The sequence below is a fragment of the Prionailurus viverrinus genome, chromosome A1, assembly GCF_022837055.1.
Source record: "Prionailurus viverrinus isolate Anna chromosome A1, UM_Priviv_1.0, whole genome shotgun sequence".
In the NCBI taxonomy this organism is placed as follows: domain Eukaryota; kingdom Metazoa; phylum Chordata; class Mammalia; order Carnivora; family Felidae; genus Prionailurus; species Prionailurus viverrinus.
The window spans coordinates 27433302-27452868 of NC_062561.1; the positions used below are offsets into that span (position 1 = coordinate 27433302).

The window sequence follows — 19567 nt, forward strand, 5'->3', positions numbered from 1 at the left end:
ACCCTTATTCCACCGGCCTCACACAAAGATGGAAATAGACACCGCATTGTGCTTCTGTTTAGCTCTCCTTAATAATAGCTAATGGGCAGGCTATAATGCACACTGCAAATATAAAATGTTATGTCAATGCTAAGTTGTAATAATAATAATCCTGCAAAAATGTAGCAGAAGGAATTTCCGTGAGCAATTTGAGGAAGATTGCTACTTCCGCGGTGATACAGGTGTGACTGAGAAACAGATCGATTACAGTTTGTTGGGACCGTAGGAGGCTGTCTAGCAGGAGCCTGGCCGGGCAGCGGGGCCAAGATGCCCTTCAGCTCTGTGTCTGGACACTGGGAGGCACCGACATGGCAGCAGCCCAAGGACCCCAGGCCTTCCTTCCCCTGGTCAGCTGAGGGCAGGCCCGGGTCTTGTCTTGGGCTTTCCTTGGCCTGTTCAGAGGACATCTTGGGGACGGGACTCGGTGGGAAGAGAGGTTTTTCCATTGCCTTTACTGTAACTGAAGGCACATGACAGAGCAACCACACAGGTGAGGTCAGAGGGTTGGGGGAGGGGGAGGCATATATATCTTATATATATTATATATAAGATATATTATATATTATATATATAATATTATATATTATATAATATATATAATATATTATATATAATATATAAGGTATAATATATAATAATATCTAATAATATATATAATATATTATATATATTTTATATTTACATTCTATATATAAATATATATATTATAAATATATATAAATATAAATATTTTATATATAAAAATATTTTATAAATATATATTATTATAATATATTATATTTATAATACATTTATATATAATATATATTTATATTTTATAATATATGTTTATATATTATATATAATATATATTTATATATTATATATATTATTTTTAAATAAATACATGTATTTTTTAATGTTTATTTATTCTTGAGAGTGAGGCAGAGCGTGAGTGGAGGAGGGGCAGAGAGAGAGGGAGACACAGAATCCAAAGCAGGCTCCAGGCTCCGAGCTGTCAGCACAGAGCCCGACACGGGGCTCGAACTCACGGACCGCGAGATCACGACCTGAGCTGAAGTCAGACACCCAAAAACCAACTGAGCCACCCAGGCACCCCTGGACACAGCTGTCCCAATGGAGCCTTATTAACCAACTGCGGCTCAGGAGCTCGGCAGTTCATGACTATCAGTGTGGCCATTTCAGAGGAGAGAGACACGGGGGGCAGAAGGAGGATCCCTAAGTGGTCTGAGTCAGGCGTCAAGACTGTCCAAAGGGGGCCAGACGGGTCCTTCCCTCTGGATCATTCCCAAGATTCTCCTGCAGAAGAGACTTGTGTGTCTGTGTTAAAATAGGGCCTCAAGCAGAACGCTCCCCAAACAGTGCCACAAGTGGAAGCCGTTTTCTGTTTTAGCAACAAATTTGCCACTCTCGTGGTGTCCTTGGTTCCTTCCCTCTCCGGCTGCAGCACTTATCTGCGCCCAGGCTACCCCAATGGCATTATGTCGAGGACGGGAGGTAAACTGGGTGGAAAGCCTGCGCCTCCAACCCCTGCGTCTCTCAAACCCAGCTCCATCACCTGTAGAATAGAAGCTGCGATCATACTCACTATATCGTGTTTTTGGACGCTGCAAGGAGATCGTGCAAGTCACATGCCTCGCACGGTACCTGGCATGTTAGAAATTGTTAGCTGTTACCACCACTATTCCTACTGCTGCTTTTTATTTGGGGGAGATGGGGAAGGGTGAACTCTCACCCTCACTCCGAAAGGAGGCGCTGAGGGCATTGGGATGTGGCCGGGGCAGGACTGCCCTCAAAGGTGCAGGGCATGGAGCTTCCTCCAGAAGGATTGGTCCAAACAAGCCAACCGTAGCCCCAATTCAGGAACCAGGTGACAGAACGAGCGATGGTCTGAGCAGCATTTCTCAGAGCGTGCTCGCGGCCCCGTCAGCACCACCGCCACCTGAGAACCTGGACGGAGGCCGTTACTGGGGGAAATACTGGCTTACAGGAACACCAGCTAGTTTATAAATAAGGCCCATATTTTCAGGGGCTTTCCCAGCAACAAGAAAAAGCTTTTTTTTTTTTTTCATTTTTGTATGTATTTGTTTATCTTGAGAGAGCGCGCGAGCATACGTGGAGGGGAAGTAGGGAGAGAGGGAAAGAGAGAATCCCTAGCAGGCTCCACACCATCAGCACAGAGCCCGACGCGGGGCTTGAACTTACAAATTGTGAGATCGTGACCTGAGCTGAGATCGAGAGTCGGACGCTTAACCGACTGACCACCCGGGTGCCCTCGAAAAGTTTATTCTTGAGCACAGAAGAGTCCCTAAGCAGACACTGTCAGTCTCCGGGCACCTTTCCTGTGTGTGGTGAGTCAGAGACCCAGGCCCATTCCAGCAGCGGGAAGAGACATTATTCAGAAGACACCCCTCGCTCCCTCATGCCCCGCTGGTGAGCACCAGCCTCTGGGACAGTCACCTGTCAGGAGCAACGCTGCACTGAGCAAAGAAAAGCATGAGTTTGGGTGCACCGCATGCTGTCTCTGCCACAGAAGGGCAACCCCCCTCCCCACCCCCCCACCCCCAGCCAGGCAGCCTGCAAGGAGAGGCTTGGGGAGAGGCAGATGGGGCCTGGCCAGTAGCTAAGTCACTAGCCCAGGGGGGCTGGAAGGTGACCGATATCGTGGGGGTGTCTTCCAGGCCTTGGACCTGTCCATATCATCCCGTGTTCTGACTCTGTCAGCACAGCCGCCCATCTGGGCAGCAGCTGATGAATCCTTGAGAAGGGCTTCTTGTGTGGGGGAAAGAAACACACAGTTCAGCAGCCCTCTCCTGGCATTCCGCGTCTGCATCTGGCAGAGTGGAGGGAGAATGTTAAACGCGGAGTTCCCCAAAGACACAAAGATGAACAGTTCTTGAGACATCCAGATATTGTTAGGAATAATATGTTAAAGTGTTTTATTAATTTAGTTACATCTTGCCTGAGCAGGAAAAAAGATATTAACATACCGTCAGCTTACCGGGACATAACCCAAAATAACTTACATTCTTCATATAGGGCTAATTATTTTTCTGAGGCCGGCTCCGGCTGGTAAGAGAGAGATTTCAAGGCTTTCCCCAGATTATTTACTTAAAGAAGTTAAGCCTGCTACTCTCTGTTCCCATGGAAACACAGTAAGTAATACAGGAGACAGGAAGAGGTCACTTTGGCCATAATTAATATAAAGGATAATGGTTTGTATGGAATCTCGTAAAGGGTAAAGCAAGCTGCTGTAATCCCTTTAAACCTCCTTTTCAGCAGTACAATTTAATCTTTGGATCAATTTTCCTACACTGACGTCACTTTGGTAATTTTAGTAGTCTAGTGCTAATTTTTGAAATGTAATTTAATCTTGCTTGGCAAAGTTTTTCTTCTGTTGCTGTTTCATTTTTGATCCAATCAGAAAATCGCGGGAACAATTTTTCTAGGGTCGGAACAACCGCACTGCCCTTCCCCTTTGGATGCCCCATCTTCTCAATAATCTGGTTGGTTGTGAGTGAATTACTGATAATCCAGAGGCACCACTGGATTCAGGTGCCACTAGAATCACCAAAGGAAGATTTCATTGGATTCAGAAGAGTAGTTTACATTTGAAGGCTCATTGTATTCTTTTTGTGTTAATTATTGCAAATGGGTAATCCACAGGTGGTGGCTCTTAGCTAAATATTCCATTTATCAGAACATAGTACACTCCTCAGGGAATCTTACAAAAAGACACACACTGTAGGTTATTTTTAATCCTTACGCTTATTTGAATAGTGAATTTGTTATGCAGTCTCTCAAGGGTAAATTTTATCATGGAAGCTTGATTACACATTTTTCAAGACTGTTTTCATTTAATACAGTGTCCTGGAAAGAGCTAAAGAGTAAGACAAAGGGAGAGCAATGAAAGAATGGAACTTGGTCAAGTTTCTGAATTTTTAATATCCTGAAAAAATGATATTACGCTAGGAATTATCAGGACTTTGTTTCTTTCCGGGCTCAAGGAACATAATGTTCCCAGAAGCCTCATGTGACGGGTGCATTCAGGGCTGCCCATGACACTTAACAATGTTTACAAACAGGTGGCCTGAAGTTAAGTGGAGTCAATATACAATTTCTCACCCTGTAGAAATAACCATTTTGCTGCCACATGAGTAACCATTTTTTTTTGCAACTATCAAGCTTGAAATCATTTAATCAGGAATGTAAATTAGTTATATGCCTCAGTTATAAAAACATTGATGGGATTGGCTATGGTATTGATTTGGGGTGGAGGGAGGAGAGTTACAGCTGCTTTTTAAAAAAAATTATGTGTATATATATATATACACATATACATACATACGTATATATATACATATACATATATATGTATATATATGTATATATACATATATACATATATATGTATATATATACATATATATACATATATATGTATATATACATATATATACATATATATGTATATATATATATACATATACATGTATGTATGTATATATACATATATATGTATATGTATATGTATATGTATATGTATATAATGATATCACATTCCTATTCCAGAAATGCAAACAGCATTGTCTCTTCCTTGGCAAGAATAGTGGCCACTCGGCTCAGCCAAGAATAACTGTCAGCAGTGCCGTTACACAGGCTTCTAAGAGAGCCCGTGAAATAATGGATGGTGCACTCTCCTATATGTATTTATGTTCAGATAATTTATTTAAATAATGTTGCTGGCACATGCTTTATAACTGCTTGCATTTTGCTACACAGATTTCAGCGTATCTTGCAGACTATGCAATTCATTTGGAAAATGTAATTTCCATCCCTGCATACTAATCGATTTCTTCACAAACACCTGCTATCAGTTATGATAATAAAAATGCCACTCTAAATTGAAAAAGGGCCAAATAGAGCTTCCTAAGGAAATGACTTAAGTGTCTTTGAATGCTACTAAATGTAGTAATGTGCTTATGTGGTGCCAACATTTTTTTCATCATTTGCATTTTCTGTAATTTTGCCCTATTACAGCATCCCTCTCAAATGATGCCTCATAACCATTTCCTTGTGGATTGGTAAACTGAGTTGTCAGGAGTTGGTGTCATGGGGTGTGGACAAGATCTGGAGTTGGGCAGTGTGATGTTAGAAAACACTAGCTCATGCTCCTGGCTACACCCTGGGTCGTTTCCGATTTTATGAGTAAGTCCCCAGAAACTGTAAAATTGGCTGCTCCTTGGTTTTGCACACACATAGACACCAAATAAAATTTCCTTCATTCATTCCCTGCAGCCTCTAGTTCATTCCACGCACCAGTGCCAAACTAATCTTACTCAATCACCAATTCCCTTGTGTCCTTCCGCTGCCCGGGCACCTGGCATGGTTCTCCATCAGCTGCCCCACTGAATCTCACTCTCTAGCCTGACTTCTGAGTTCCATCCCCTCTCATCCTGTGACACAGCCCGCCTTTCCCTCACTGCCTCCAGACCGACATGTGCCTTTTTGGTCAAGCTTCCCTTCTTCCTGCCCCAAGTGGTCTCCCTTAAATTCTCTTCCCTGAACTTTTGCTTATGCTCTTGCCCTGTCCAGGTTCAGACATCCTTCCCCAGTTCTTGAGCCTTCCAGGCCCTCTTTTATCATTCTGGTCCGCATCTTCCTTTCTCTTCTCTGAGCCCCAACGGGATGAATTCCCTCGACACTAAGTTGCTCATTTATTTGTTCATTCAACGAGCATTCATCACATGCCTACTATATGCCAGCGGTCAGGCTGTTCTCTCTTCCCTTGAACGTATTTGTTTCTTTTCAAATGTATCAGTTTCTCTGATCTTCTAAGCTGCCTGAGAGAAGACATATCTGGCTCCTCCTTCTGTGATCCAGGATGCCCAGGCAGGCCTGGGCACAGAGTATGTATGCAGTAACTGCGTGTTGACTAATTGATCCCTAATGGTTTGAGGTAGGGAATTTTCTGGTTAATTGCATGTTCTATTTGATTAGTATTTCCATGTGTACTATACATAATCATTTTGCAAAGCAGAATACTATAAACCACTCAACTATAAAACTATTATTAACATAATTTGAGGTTTGATATTTGAGGAGAGAATTCACTGGGGTCTCAGAGCACTTCTGTAAAGATCTATTATCTGCATACTGTAATGTGAAGGTAGAACATCCAGGAGGCTGACCCCCAGTGGTCTCTGATTGGCACTGGTTGGGGGAGGGGGTGGAAATGAGCCTGTACTGAGAACCTGCTGGCCAATAGGCCTCACGTCATGCCCTTACAAACCGGAAGTCACTCCTTTGAAGAAGTTTCTGATAAGTTTTGAAATCTCTCCTTCTCTTTTCTCTTGCTTACAAGAGTAGAGAATGCATTTTCTGTGGGAGGGGGAAGAAAGTGTGGGCAACTGGTGGGAGAGTGGGGGGGGGTGGGGGGAGAGAAGTCGCGAGGGGTTTCAAACGGTCTGATGAGAACTAAACGCATCTGGACGGGCAAAAAGCCCAGCGACTTGAGGACTAGGTTTGAAGACTGTTTACGATACTCCCTTTGTGGGGCGAGACAAGTTCTCTAGCTTCTCTGTGCCTCGTTTTTGTCCTCTGTAAAGAACGGGATTAAGAGCAGCCTAACCGACATTCTAGGCCTGAGGGGGGATGAAGTGATGAATCCGTGCAAATCGTCGGGTCCGGTGTCTCTCACGTGCTGGGTGCTCCGCCGGCGGTTAGTATCAGGGGAGAGACCCCAGCCGGGAAGCTGGAAACCATCCGTGTTGCTTTGTGCCACCCACTCTTCTGTTTTAAGTCTCTGCCGTTTCTGTTAACGGTCTCGGTTTCTCGGTAGGATGGAGACGTTAAGATCCGAATCCACACATGGAGAGTTTTCGGTTTCGGGAAGGAAGGTCACGGCCTTGCAGGGAAGCAGGGTTTTAATCTGCTGGTGAAACATACGGACCCAGCCTACCGTCCTGATAAGGAGGGGGGGAGCAATCCGTGCGATTTGTCCCAGCGGCCATGCGGGGAGGAATGACGTCCGTGTCGATTCCTCTGTCCCCTGGGATGTGGCTGCAGGCCTCAACCTGTGGAAAGGCTGATTCGGTGAAAGAAAGTGGCCCCCGTGCTGTCTCCACTTAGCAGCACGTTCCCGCTTGCGGGAGGGTGCCTCGGACTGGGGGAGAGGCCGAGAGGCCAGCACTGGGGAGGAGTTACTCCTGGGCCCACAAGAAGCATGCCTCCATCAGACAGGACAAATGGAATCGATAAAAATTCCCAAAGAAGTGATGCTCACCAGCCGGGAATCAAAGAGCCCCGGGGCCAGGCATTTGGGGTTTGTTTCTGAGCTGGTGTGAACGGTAAGAATTTGGGTGAGAGACGCCCCATCCCACGAAAGCCCCTCCTCCCCCCGCCCCGGTCTAAGCCCCGCCCCCATCACCGGAAGGTGACGGACCTGAACTTGTGCTGTGTGTTTGCCTTCCAGCCCTGGCTGCTCAGGCCTATGCTCTGAAAGAGGAGAACGACAGTCTGCGCTGGCAGCTCGACGCCTACAGGAACGAAGTGGAGCTGCTGAAACAGGAGAAAGAGCAGCTTTTCCGAACGGAGGACAACGTCACCAAGGACCAGCAGCTCCAGTTCCTGCAACAGACCATGCAGGGCATGCAGCAGGTACCTGGGCCCAGACTTTTTTTTCCGCGAGGGCAAGGGGTGCGTGCGTTCCGCGGACGTGAGACGGGAGCCATTTGCCGGGAAAGGTGAAGGAGAAGAAAGGACAAGCGCCAAGCTAGCAAGGAAAGGAAAGTGCCGGTGACTGCAGAAGGGCAGAGTCTGCAGAAAAAAATCAGGCTAGAGAAGAAGACCCGCGAGGCAGGAAGCTAAGGAAGAGAATCTGGGAGGTCGAAAGGTTTGTAGGGGGAGGTGAGCCGCATGGAAAATGGTCAGAAAATCCTCGTGGATCACGACGCAAGGGTTTTAGCATCTGAGGACATTTCTTTACGGTTGTTGATTTATTTTGAAAGAGCGAGAGCATGCACGCCTGTGGATGAGCGGGAGAGGGGCAGAGAGAGAGAGAGAGAGAGAGAGAGGGAGCGAGAGGATCCCAGCAGGCTCGGTGCTGTCCGTGCAGAGCCCCACGCGGGGCTCGAACTCAGAAACCGTGAGGTCATGACCTGCGTGGAAATCAAGACTTGGACCCTTAACCGTCTGGGCCACCCAGGCGCCCCACCACCTGAGAACTTTTAAGTTAAAAGCACGCCAACAGATTTCCAGAAGCATGGTGAGCTTGTTTTCAAGCTCGGTGTACGTGTAAACTCTGGGTTGGTTTCACTTCTTTTGGATCATCCTTAGGGTCTAGTCAGGTTTCATGAACACACTGTACATACTTAAGACACGTTTGTTGCTGGAAAAGATGAAGTTCCAGAATGGGGGGTACGGGCAACTTTAAAAACAGGCTGGTATCTATGCCTTTGTGAAGGGTGCCAGACCTCAGCCTCATGCACTGAAGTTAAAGATGTGTCTGTGGGAACTGTCAGGAAGAGACAGGAGCTGTGGGGCATTGGAGGAAGGAGAAGGAACTTGGACTGCTGGGATGAGGGCTTGAGGGGAGGGGAGGCCTCAGCAGTCGGGAAATGGAACCAAAGACTCATAGCCGGATTGATCTCTGAAAGCATCACTTAACGGCGTTTGAGCCTTCGAGTGACCTTGTAATGATACAGCGTAAATTGTCATCACACACAGTATTTTATATCACCCCTCTGAACGTACAAACCTAACCACTCTTTTCTGGGGGAAAAAATGTGTTTTTATTTAAACAAGGGGAATGGAAATAGAATGATGGGACACTAAAATGTAGAGTAAGAAGAATATTGTTTTAATGCCCCTATCCATATGGACTGCTCTCCAAGCTCAGGAGCATGGATTGCCTACAAAAGTGTCTTAATGATTAGAGGTAACTGCTACAGAAACATTAGCCAAGCAGGGAAAAATAATTGAGAGGAAAGGATTATAAAAAAAAAAAAAAAAAAAAAAAGATGTACAGATTGGGATAGAAGCAAGTTAATGACCAACTCACAGAAATTATGTCTTAAATGTCTCCTGCCATTTTAAAGCGATTTTTGAATCTTGGCTTTGAGTCCTAACTGGTTGGTGTTCACAGTGTGTGTTAGACAAATCAGTGCGATTCAGAGGTCAGAGCCAGCCAGGAAAATGTCATTACAGTTGCCGCTCAGGTCCCCGCACTTGGAAATTGGTGTAACAGCTGCTGTGCGAGGCTCCCGGGGTTGTCCATATGCCCCAACATGGGCTGTGTGTCGGCGCCCCTGCCGGGAGGAGAGTCTGTCTGTCAATTTCCCCAAAGACCATGAGGCCAGACCTAGGCCACAGTTACCATCTCATGCCTCATGCAATGGGCCCACTTTTCCTCCAGTAAAGATTACCCCAGTTGCTTGAAAAGTTGATGGAATTGGGGACGCCTAGGTGGTGCAGTCGGTTAAGTGTCCAACTTCGGCCCAGGTCATGATCTCATGGTCCATGGGTTCAAGTCCCGCATCAGGCTCTGTTCTGACAGCTCAGAGCCTGGAGCCTGCTTCTGATCCTCTCTCTCTCTCTCTCTCTCTCTCTCTCTCTCTCTGTCTTTCTCTCTGCCTCTTTCCCACTCATGCTATCTCTCTCAAAAATAAATAAACATTAAATTTTTTTTTAAGTTGATGGAATGGTTAAGGCAATCAGAGATTCAAATATGAAGGAAATCTGAGGAGGTAAGGGTGAGCTCGGCCGTCGGGGAGAAGGATGCCCGGGAGTCAGCATCAGGGACTGCGAAGCTGCAGCCCCTTGAGAGAGGCGTTTGGTTATTGTGGCTGCTCACACATTTACAGAATTTCCTTGCCAGTAGGAAATGTACTTTAAAATAGTTTTGTTTTGTGGGATTTGGTTTTGGTTTTGGTATGATTTGCTTTAAATAGCAGAATTTTTTTTTTAATTTTTTTAACGTTTATTGAGAGAGAGAGAGAGAACAAGTGGGGGAGGGGAAGAGAGAGGGGGAGAGAGAGAGAGAGAATCCCAAGCAGGCTTTGTACTGTCAGCACCAAGCCCAACGTGGGGCTTGAACTCGCGAACGCGAGAACACGATCTAGGCTGAGCCCAGGAGTTGGAGGCTTAACCGACTGAGCCACCCAGATGCCCCAAATAGCAGAAATGTATTGTCTCATGGTTCTAGAGGTTAGAAGTACAAGATCAAGGTGTCAGCAGGAGTGGTTCCTTCTGAGGGCCGTGAGGGAGAACCTATTCCAGAACTTCCCCAAACTTCTGGTGGTTTCCCTACAATCCTTGGTGTTCCGTGCCTTGCAGAAGCATCACCCTAATCTCTGCCTTCATCTTCACATAGCATCCTCTCTGTGTGTATCAGTGTCCAAATTTCTGCTTTTGATAACGATACAATTTGTATAGGACTGAGGGGCCCATGCTATTCCACTATGACCTCATCTTACCGAATCATACCTCTAATGACTCTGTTTCCAAATACCATTTTCTGAGGTACAGGGGGCTAAGATTTCAACATATAAATTTTGAATGGAAAAATTTCAATCATTAATAGACACATGGTAGCTATATTATATATATATATATATATATATACACACATACACGTATACGTACATATATATATATACCCATATATACCACATATATATATATGTATACGTACATATATATATATACCATATATACCACATATATATATATATATGTGTGTGTGTGTATATATATATATATATACATATATATATATATATATATATATATTTTTTAAGTAGGCTTCACACCCAGGCGGAGCCCAACGTGGGGCTTGAACTCATGACCCTGAGATCAAGACCTGAGCTGAGATCGAGTCAGATGCTTAACCAACTGAGCCACCCCGGCGCCCCTAGATAAATATGTATTTGTTGAACGTAAGAGTAATGGACAAGAGTACAGGGACAAGAACTACCATGGAACCTGTGGGGAACTCTGGATCATTCGGGATTCTTGGACCATAAATAGCAAGGCAGACAGTGGGAGCTGACATCCTATAAGTATTCATAGCTCTTCCTAGCACATGGGAAGCGCTCACTCAGTGGCATTGGCTATGAATTTAATTTTCAGTGGTTATTAGGTAGATGTGTGGCAGTCTCTGTGGCAGCACGTCTTTAATACAGAGTTCCAAAATATGTGTGCTCTTTAAGAGTCAACCTCTACTTTAATATCATTTTGCATAAGTTACCACAACTTGCTAATTTGAGCCCTACCGCAAAGAATTCTGCTGATTTTAAAATTTACTCAGTCTGCCCCCTCTCCACTTTATTAATTAGAAAATCATGATCTCACAGGAAAGTCAGCAGCTAAAGGAGAGGTTAGCCTCCCACATGCCGTTGTGTTAGCGGTCGATCTACGGGAAATTATTTCTGTAACAAACAGAAGAAAATAAAGTCTTAACAGCCTCAGACCTAGCATACCATTTTTAGAAATGCCCTCAAGTTTAGCGAAGCAGTTTTACCCTTTCTTCTTTTAATCCCTTAAAGATATTTTCACCAACATTATAGTTTCTCTTACGTTCATGAAGAAAACATCATGGGCAGGGGTCCTAAGGCTGAAAACCCTTGGGTGACTTTGGTTGTTTCTGAGTCTACCCCTACATTACGTGTGAGTCACGATTTAATATTAGAGACTTCACACAAAAGGAAATAATAGTTTGTATCCATGGTAACACCGTACCCTTTACCTGATCTTAAGCTGGCAGTGAAGTTAACTTGTCTCTGCCATAAGAGTAGTGAGCTGGTTGGCTTTCATTTGTATTTTTAAGTATACAAGGAAAGAATGTACCTATCGCAAACTCTCATTTATCTTCCAGTTATCCCTGAATTTATCGAGGCAAAATTTACATACAATAAAAATACTCTCTTTAGGGCTACAGTTCTATGAGTTTTGACAAATCGATAGATACACTCATGTGACCAAGACCACAATCAATATAGGATTGTCCTGTCACCCTCCAGAAATTCCTTTGTGTTTCTTTTTAGTCAACCCAACTCTGAGCAACCACAGATCTTTTTTTTCTACCCGTCAGAGTTTTGCATTTTCCAGAGTGTCATATAAGTGGAATTACATAGAATGCAACCGTTGAGTCTCGCTTCTTTCAGTTAGCGTAATGAATTTGAGATTCCTCCCTGTTGCTGTATATATCAAGAGTTCATTCCTCTTTATGCTGGATAGTATCCCAATGTAAGGAAGAGCTATAATTTGTTCATTTGGTCACCAGCTAATGGACATTTGGATGGTTTCCTCTTTGGGGCTAATATGAACAAATGTGCTGGCAACATTCACTTACAGACTTTTTGTTGGGACGTAAGTTTTCATTTCAGTTGGGTAAAAACCTAGGACTAGGATTGCTAGTTCATATGGTAAGTGTGTTTAACTAAGAAACTGCTGGAATGTTGCCCAAAGTGTCTATACCATCAAGCATTCCCATGGGATACAGGAGAATTCCAGTTGTTTCGTGTCCTTGTCGGTCAGCACGTGATATGATCAGCCTGTTTTGTTTCACTTGTCTTTTTTTAGCCACTATATAGGAAGTGTAGAATGGCATCTCCTTCTGGTTTTAATCACACTTGAATTTAAACAATACTTGTATTTTCATTCATGAGGATAGGTCAATATGTCATAATTTTAAATAACCAATTTAAAAATCAATTCCTTTCGAAGCCTTGTGTAAATCATATTGACAGGACTGCTAAATATTCACATAACAACAGGATCCCATTATAAGCTGCTGATCGTAAAACTGTGTGTGACTGATGATGATTATGTCAGAAGGGTCCCTCGTAAATACTTTGAGCCAATGCTTTTTAATAGTGTTAGCAAATGTCATCTGAAGACCAACTGCCTTTAGGCCAGTAAACCATTGGCCCATGTAGAGCAGTGGCTTTCTAACAGTCTTGGCTTGACATTAGTAAAGACCAAGGCTGGCTGTCTTGACAACTTTGAGCAAGACAGGACAAAATTTGGGATAAGAGGATTATCATGATCAACAGCATCTTAGAAATTAAGTAACAAGCGTTTTCCCCCCTGGGCTTAAAAGGGAACATATGTATGGTTTTTCTGTATCTGTCTTACAAAACCTCACCAATCTAGACCAATTTTACAGAAGGAGACAGACAAATATAATACTGCTATTTCCCTAAAACATAGAGCAACCCCAGCTAGTTTTGCCAAAGGTTGGTCAAGAGTTGGTCTTTGGAATAGATATTAAGAAAGAAATGAAAGTGTGTTGAAATGACATCAGCGAGTGCGTCTGACCACTTAAGCATCTCTTCTGAAATCTTCTCTAAAACTGTTCAATTGCTTAGTAAGTACTTTTTAGAAGAGATAATGAAAAGTGTGTGCTCATTTCCTCTCCCAAGTTCACGTGCAGTGAAGTGTCACGTGTTCCTGTCAAAGCCAGGATGATCATCACGGCAGCAGGATTGTGCCATAGGTGGTGTTTCTGACCATCAGAAATTTCAGGGAAAGACAGGCGAAGTGAGCTGTACCCAGGAAAATTTTTAGAGGCTTTAAAAAATTTTTTTTTCTGGAAAATAAAAACCCTGCCCCTTAAAAATTATAAGAATCCTCGAAAGCCCATCAGGCCCATTGCTTCCAGTGAACCTAAGACGGTGTTTCTGTGAACAACTTGGGAGAGGTTCTATAGGTAAAGAACACAGACAGATGTAGCAGGACTTTGCAACAGGAGTTTCTCTGTTTCCTTGATAATTTTCCACTTTTGTTCTCTGTTTTTATTTTCTTTCTGAAATGCCCACCAGTCAGATAATGGACCTTCCTAGGCTCATGCTATGTGTGTATTATCGTTCTTCTCATGTTATCTGTTTAAACCGTGTCTTTTATCCTTTCCTCTGAAGTTTCTATTTGATCATCAGGTTATTTTATTTCCAAATGTTCGTTTTCTTCTTCGATTACTGTCTTTTCATGCAATTTTTTTTTTTTTTTTTTTTTTTTTTGGTTTCAGTATCTTCTCAGATCTCTTTGAGAATACTAATTAGAATGCTTAAAATTCTTTTTGTTCCTGAGTCATTTCTATTTATTCCAGGATTGGGTGTTTGCTTTTGTGTCTCAATCTGTCTCTTGGCTGCTACAGGTTTCTTTTCGCGGGGTGATGTTCGCTGGGGTGCTTCTCTCTGGGAGGGAAGGGATTACTTCCCCAGGAGCTATGGGGGCGGGTCTGCTGGCTGCTGTGTCCAGCTCTCCTCTGCTCTCCTCCCAGGCCAAGTCTCCTCCCACACAGTGGGCACTCACTGCTCACCACCAGGCTTCACTTTTGGGACAGTTGGGGATCCCACAGATGCCAGAATCTCCCATACATGAGAATTCCCTGGAGCTCCCGTCCCATTCTCTTTGCTCTTTTAAGTTTATTCACTGACAGCCATCTTAATTGAGTTTCTGGAGGAAGAAAACCCAGAGAGCAGATAAACATGTACTGTGTCTGACATCTTGAACAAGAATGTGTTTCGGGGGCTTTTAACTTTAATCCAGTCCTCGAATGAATTCTTGATTAACGTGCGGGCCAGTGAAGGAGGCAGGAGAAGAGTGTTGCAAATGATTCTGGCTGTCCAGAAATCCATAGGGAAAGGAAGGGCAGCAAGCACATTGTATAGACGTCTAAGAGGAAAGGACATGGGGACTGAAGGCAGCATGTTTTAGAGTAAAGACAGCTGCTTCAGGATTGGGAGGCAGATGCACAAATTAGAAGGGTTTTAGGGTGAAGGAAAGGAAGGCATGTAGTCAGGAGAAGGCAACATGAAGAGGCTGAAATCTGTAATAATGCTAGAGAAATGGTTAACTTTTTGTCCACTCTGCTTTGGTTGTTTGCCCTAGAAGAGTAGAAGAGGCAGGGAATTGCTGGGGGGGGGGGGGGTGGGGGGGGAATGCTAATGGTGTGGAGGGGGCAAGCCTCCGCTCAAATGGATGCGCACAGAGTAGAGGAATAAAAGCTGTTCCAGGTGGAAGGTGAGAAGGATGTACAGAGGTCATGGAAGACAGAGTGGGGAGAACAGTTCTTCTAATGTAGTTACAAAAAATAAGGGAAATGACACAAACACATAGAAGAATAAGAAAATGGAAAAAGACATTTTTCTAAAGGAAGAAATTCAACATTCTTATAAATGACAAATTACATTTTAAGAGCTTTTGTGAAATATTTAGGTAAATGAACTAAGGATCGATTAGCTTGGAATTTAAGTTGCAATGTATTGTGAGGATTTCCTTCTAAGTAGGGTTCATGAACCTCAAAAATGACAGTTCGAAGGAAGAAATCACACGTACATCACGATCTGGTTGTGTACTCATTCCGGAAGAAGCACATAACAACATTATCATAATATCTTTAATATATGAAGCATCAGTACAGAAAATAATTCAGTATCACTGGACAGGGCAAGAAAATCACATTATTTAAAAAAAAAAGAAAAAAGAAAATCCCATTATTACAGTGTAGAGAAAGAGGCTTTCTTTTAGACTTTCATGTGTAATTAGTAAAACCTTTAATCTTAAAAAGTTCAAAAAATATCTGTGTAAGCACACACACACACACACACACACACACACACACATCTGGAATCTATACAAGGTAAGGGCAGCAGAGACACAGCCTGTGTTTATTTGATTCTATTTCAACTTCCTAAACGACGTTTTTTTTTTTTCTTTCTGAATAGAAAACAATTCATAAGACATGGCCCACATTCATATTAAAAGTCTTTCACCTCTGACTAGAATAAGAAAACTTAGGGGCACCTGGGTGACTCAGTTGGTTAAGCGTCCAACTTCAGCTCAGATTTTGTGCTGACAGCCCAGAGCCTGGAGCCTGCTTCAGATTCTGTGCCTCCCTCTCTCTCTACCTCTCCCCCGCTCGTGCTCTGACTCTCTCTCTCAAAAATAAATAAACATTGGGGTGCCTGGGTGGCTCAGTTGGTTAAACATCTGACTTTGGCTCAGGTCATGATCTCATGGTTCATGGGTTCGAGCCCCACATTGGGCTCTGTGCTGACAGCTCAGAGCCTGGAGCCTGTTTCAGATTCTGTGTCTCCCTCTCACTTTGCCCCTCCCCTGCTCATGCTCTGTCTCTGTCTCTCTGACTCTCTCTCTCTCAAAAATAAGTAAAGCATTAAAAAAAAGAGTAAACTTATGAAACATACACATCTCTCAGATGATGTGGCTTTACAAAGTTTTGAGGACCGGACATGATGGTTCACAACAGCCATATTTGGGGTCCATTATTGTCTTCCTTTCTTTTTACTTAACTATCCCAGAGTTTATAGTTTCATTTTGTACCCATTCCTCAGCCAGGTACCTTGGGGTGATGCATTGTAATAGCAGCCCGTGAGACACTGATGATAATCCTCATTCATAACTCACTGGCACCTTTCATTAGGCGGTTAAGTCATTTGGAGAGTTCCCGCTGGCGGCGTGTGTATTTTCTAACATTTGCAGGCCGTATCCTGGCACATCCGAAGAGGGTACGTATCCCACTTGGGTGTGAGACTCCTGGAGTGTTGTTAGGTACATTTGGAACCAGAAATAGAAACCGATTCTCCGATTCTTGGCCCAGCACCTTACATCACGAAGCCCTACCGGTTTGAAATGATCATACCTGACATGTGCACAGGGGTCTGGAAGTTTTAAAAGCACATTCCCGTTTGACTGGGGGCAAGATACAAAAATTAAAAGCAAAGATAAGGGAGAGGAAACCACCCCAAGTTTGTTTTTTGGGTTTTTGGGGTTTTTTTTAGCAGTTTCACACAAGGTTGGGTCCCAGGGTATCTTGCTGTTTTCTTTGGACCGAGACCATAAGATAAGGAGATAAGCTAGCTGCCTGTAGGCCAGCTGAGCCATGCCAAGCTCTTGCACCAGGAAATAAAAACACTGAACCAGCAGAAGGAAAAGCTGGCTCCAGCCTGACTCTTTTCTGTACAGCTTTGCATCAGTCAGCCCCTCGGAACCTCAGGTTTCTCATGTGGACCGTGGGTGCTGCCACGGGTCTGTTGGAATAAAATGAGATCATGTATGTGAACGCATTTGGGATGGCTACTTTACAAAGTGTGATCGCCCCATTTCTAGTGAAAATGTGAAGAATTGTAGAGGGTTAAGGGAAGACCCAGGATGTGCAGGGCACGTCTGGACACATCCGAGTTTCCTAACAGCAGGGTGGCCTTGCTCCCACACCCCTTCTCCGAGAGGGCCCCTCCCCATGGTTAATTCACCTCAGTATACTCAGTGCTCACAGTTCAGGAGCATTTGAATTGCGAGTCCTTATCTCAGTGTCTCAGGGAGGAAACTGAGACCTAGACATGTCAAGTGACTCGTCCAGAGTATAGCCTGTTCCTGGCAGAGTCAAAGTGCCAACCCAGGTCTGTCTGACCACAGCCCCCATGTTCGGTCTGTTACTCCAGAACCTTCTACAGTATATTCTAGAAGTGGCGCTCCAGAACTGCAGTGGTGAGGGGAGCCGAAGACCAGTGGGCTGTGCCCTTGCTGTGCTTGTTGATTGCTAGCGATATTACTGGCAAGAACCCGCTGCCTGTTTTCTGCCTCTGCCATAGCCCCTCATTTGGGCTTTGCATCAGCAGAGTAAGAGCTGGCAAAAAGAAAATAACAAACATGCGGCTGTTATTTCTTAAATTTGAACTGCAAAAATAAATCTCTTCACTTCGGGGAAGGGAAAAAGAAGCCCTAATAAAACTTAACTATGGGAGGCTTCATCTCATAATTAGTTATCCAGCTCTTCCATTAATTAACGTGATCATCAAATGCATCCTCATTAGTAATCATCCCTTCTAAAAATAATGAGGCTAGCAGAGAAATCGATGTAGGAGCCGGGGGTAGAAATAATGGCATTGCCCTGCAGACCATTAAAATCGTTTGGCTTTTCTACCTTGTAACTGCTTTTCCCCAACATCTGCAACGGGAGATACTGCATCTGCAGCCTTTCCCAGGATGAAGCAACTCCCCTTTTCCCAACACTGTCAGCTGCAGTCCTTGGATGACCTTTGAACGACCCTCCCTTCCACCACCTCTTTTGGAAATTGCCTCCTGACTTCAAGGCCATATCACCTCAAGAGTGCCAGATTTATAGTGAAATGGATCTTTTCTTAAACGTAGTAAATCAAAATGGGCTTTTGCGGCAGACACATGCTGGCCTTTCGCTCTGTTTGACCGTTGTCGTCTCTCCCCGCCAGCCACCGACGCTAAAATGAATCCTTGTGGTCTGGCCTTGACTTCTTTTCTCCGTAGTCCGCCAACACAAAGAAGCGGCCTCGTCCCCGTGGTGCCCCGAACTCGGGCCAGCACACACTGCCGCCTGTATACAGCAGGTGACCTGCTCCCGGGCAGATTGGCGTAATTATCCGGCTCTCAAATTGGGCCCCACTGGGAGAGAGCCGTGCCCCAAGGCTTTCTCCATGCAGCTAGTTAGGAGAGGAAACATAAGGGCTCCAAGACCAGCCGATCTCCTCCTTGGAAATGAGCAGGAGCCCAGTGGAGAGGAAAGGGGAGAACTGTAGTAGAAGCAACAATGTAACGTGCAAAGAAGCAAGGAGACTGAGTCAGAGGGAAAAATTCCTCTTTATCTGAGAGGAGAATAAAGAGCGAGGAAGACAAACGTGGGGGGGGGCATTCCCATTTTTCTGGGTCTAGGTTTGTCATTTTAATTTTTGTTTTATTTTCCTTTTCCCAAAAGAATATACACTCAATGCAGAAAACTTGGAAACATAAAAGAAGCATCTACAGGAGACAGAAATCGTTCCTAGTTTCACCACCCAGATACTGCCCTTTTTAACATTTACGTTTCTCCTATGTTCTTTCTCTCTAATGCATGCCCATGCATGCACACGCATGCGCGCGCACACACACACACACACACACACACACACACAGTGTTAATCCTTTCCCAAAACTGACCGGTGGAATAGCCACATTCAGTCAGTCCGCATTTCTGGAATTGTAACCAAAGTGTGAAATTGGGATTCAGTTCCAAGATGCTAGATGGTTAGTTAAAGACTATGTTTTCTCCTCCGTTTAACAAAGCACCCCGAATAGTCATCAAGGGAAACGTAAACAAAGTTAGTGCCCAATCTGGCCCTCACTCTATAGACCACCCATTTCATTCAGTCGATCTCTGGAAAGACCCTGCCTCTTGAATTCCTTGTTTTGTGCAGACTCCTCAGTTGGGTACTGATCTCTGTTTTAGTGCTTTCTGGGTGTCTCTGTGCCTGCCTCCTCTCTCTGTCTCTCTCTTCCTCCCTACCTCCATCTTTCCCTCTGTCTGTCTCTGTCTCACACACACACACACACACACACACACACACTTAGGAAACAGCCACGGCACCTTTATTTTCTGGCAGTACTGGGAAGGTAGAAAAGGAGAGAGTATATTCGAACTCGGCTGTAGGTCTCCGAGAAAGGGGTGCTACAGGTAGTGCTTGAGAGCAGAGTGACTTTTCAAAGCTTTATTATCACT

At 44.2% G+C, this 19567-nt stretch overlaps 1 protein-coding gene across 5 annotated transcripts in view; it reads left to right on the forward strand.

Annotated features, from left to right (window-relative positions):
* ENOX1 (ecto-NOX disulfide-thiol exchanger 1) overlaps window positions 1-19567 on the forward strand; it is a 552986-nt gene that overhangs the window by 451354 nt on the left and 82065 nt on the right. For all 5 annotated transcript variants that reach the window (XM_047876641.1, XM_047876659.1, XM_047876649.1 and 2 more), the window contains one exon: window positions 7514-7698. In XM_047876641.1, coding sequence (XP_047732597.1) covers window positions 7514-7698 — 185 coding nt within the window. The remainder of the gene's footprint in view (window positions 1-7513; window positions 7699-19567) is intronic.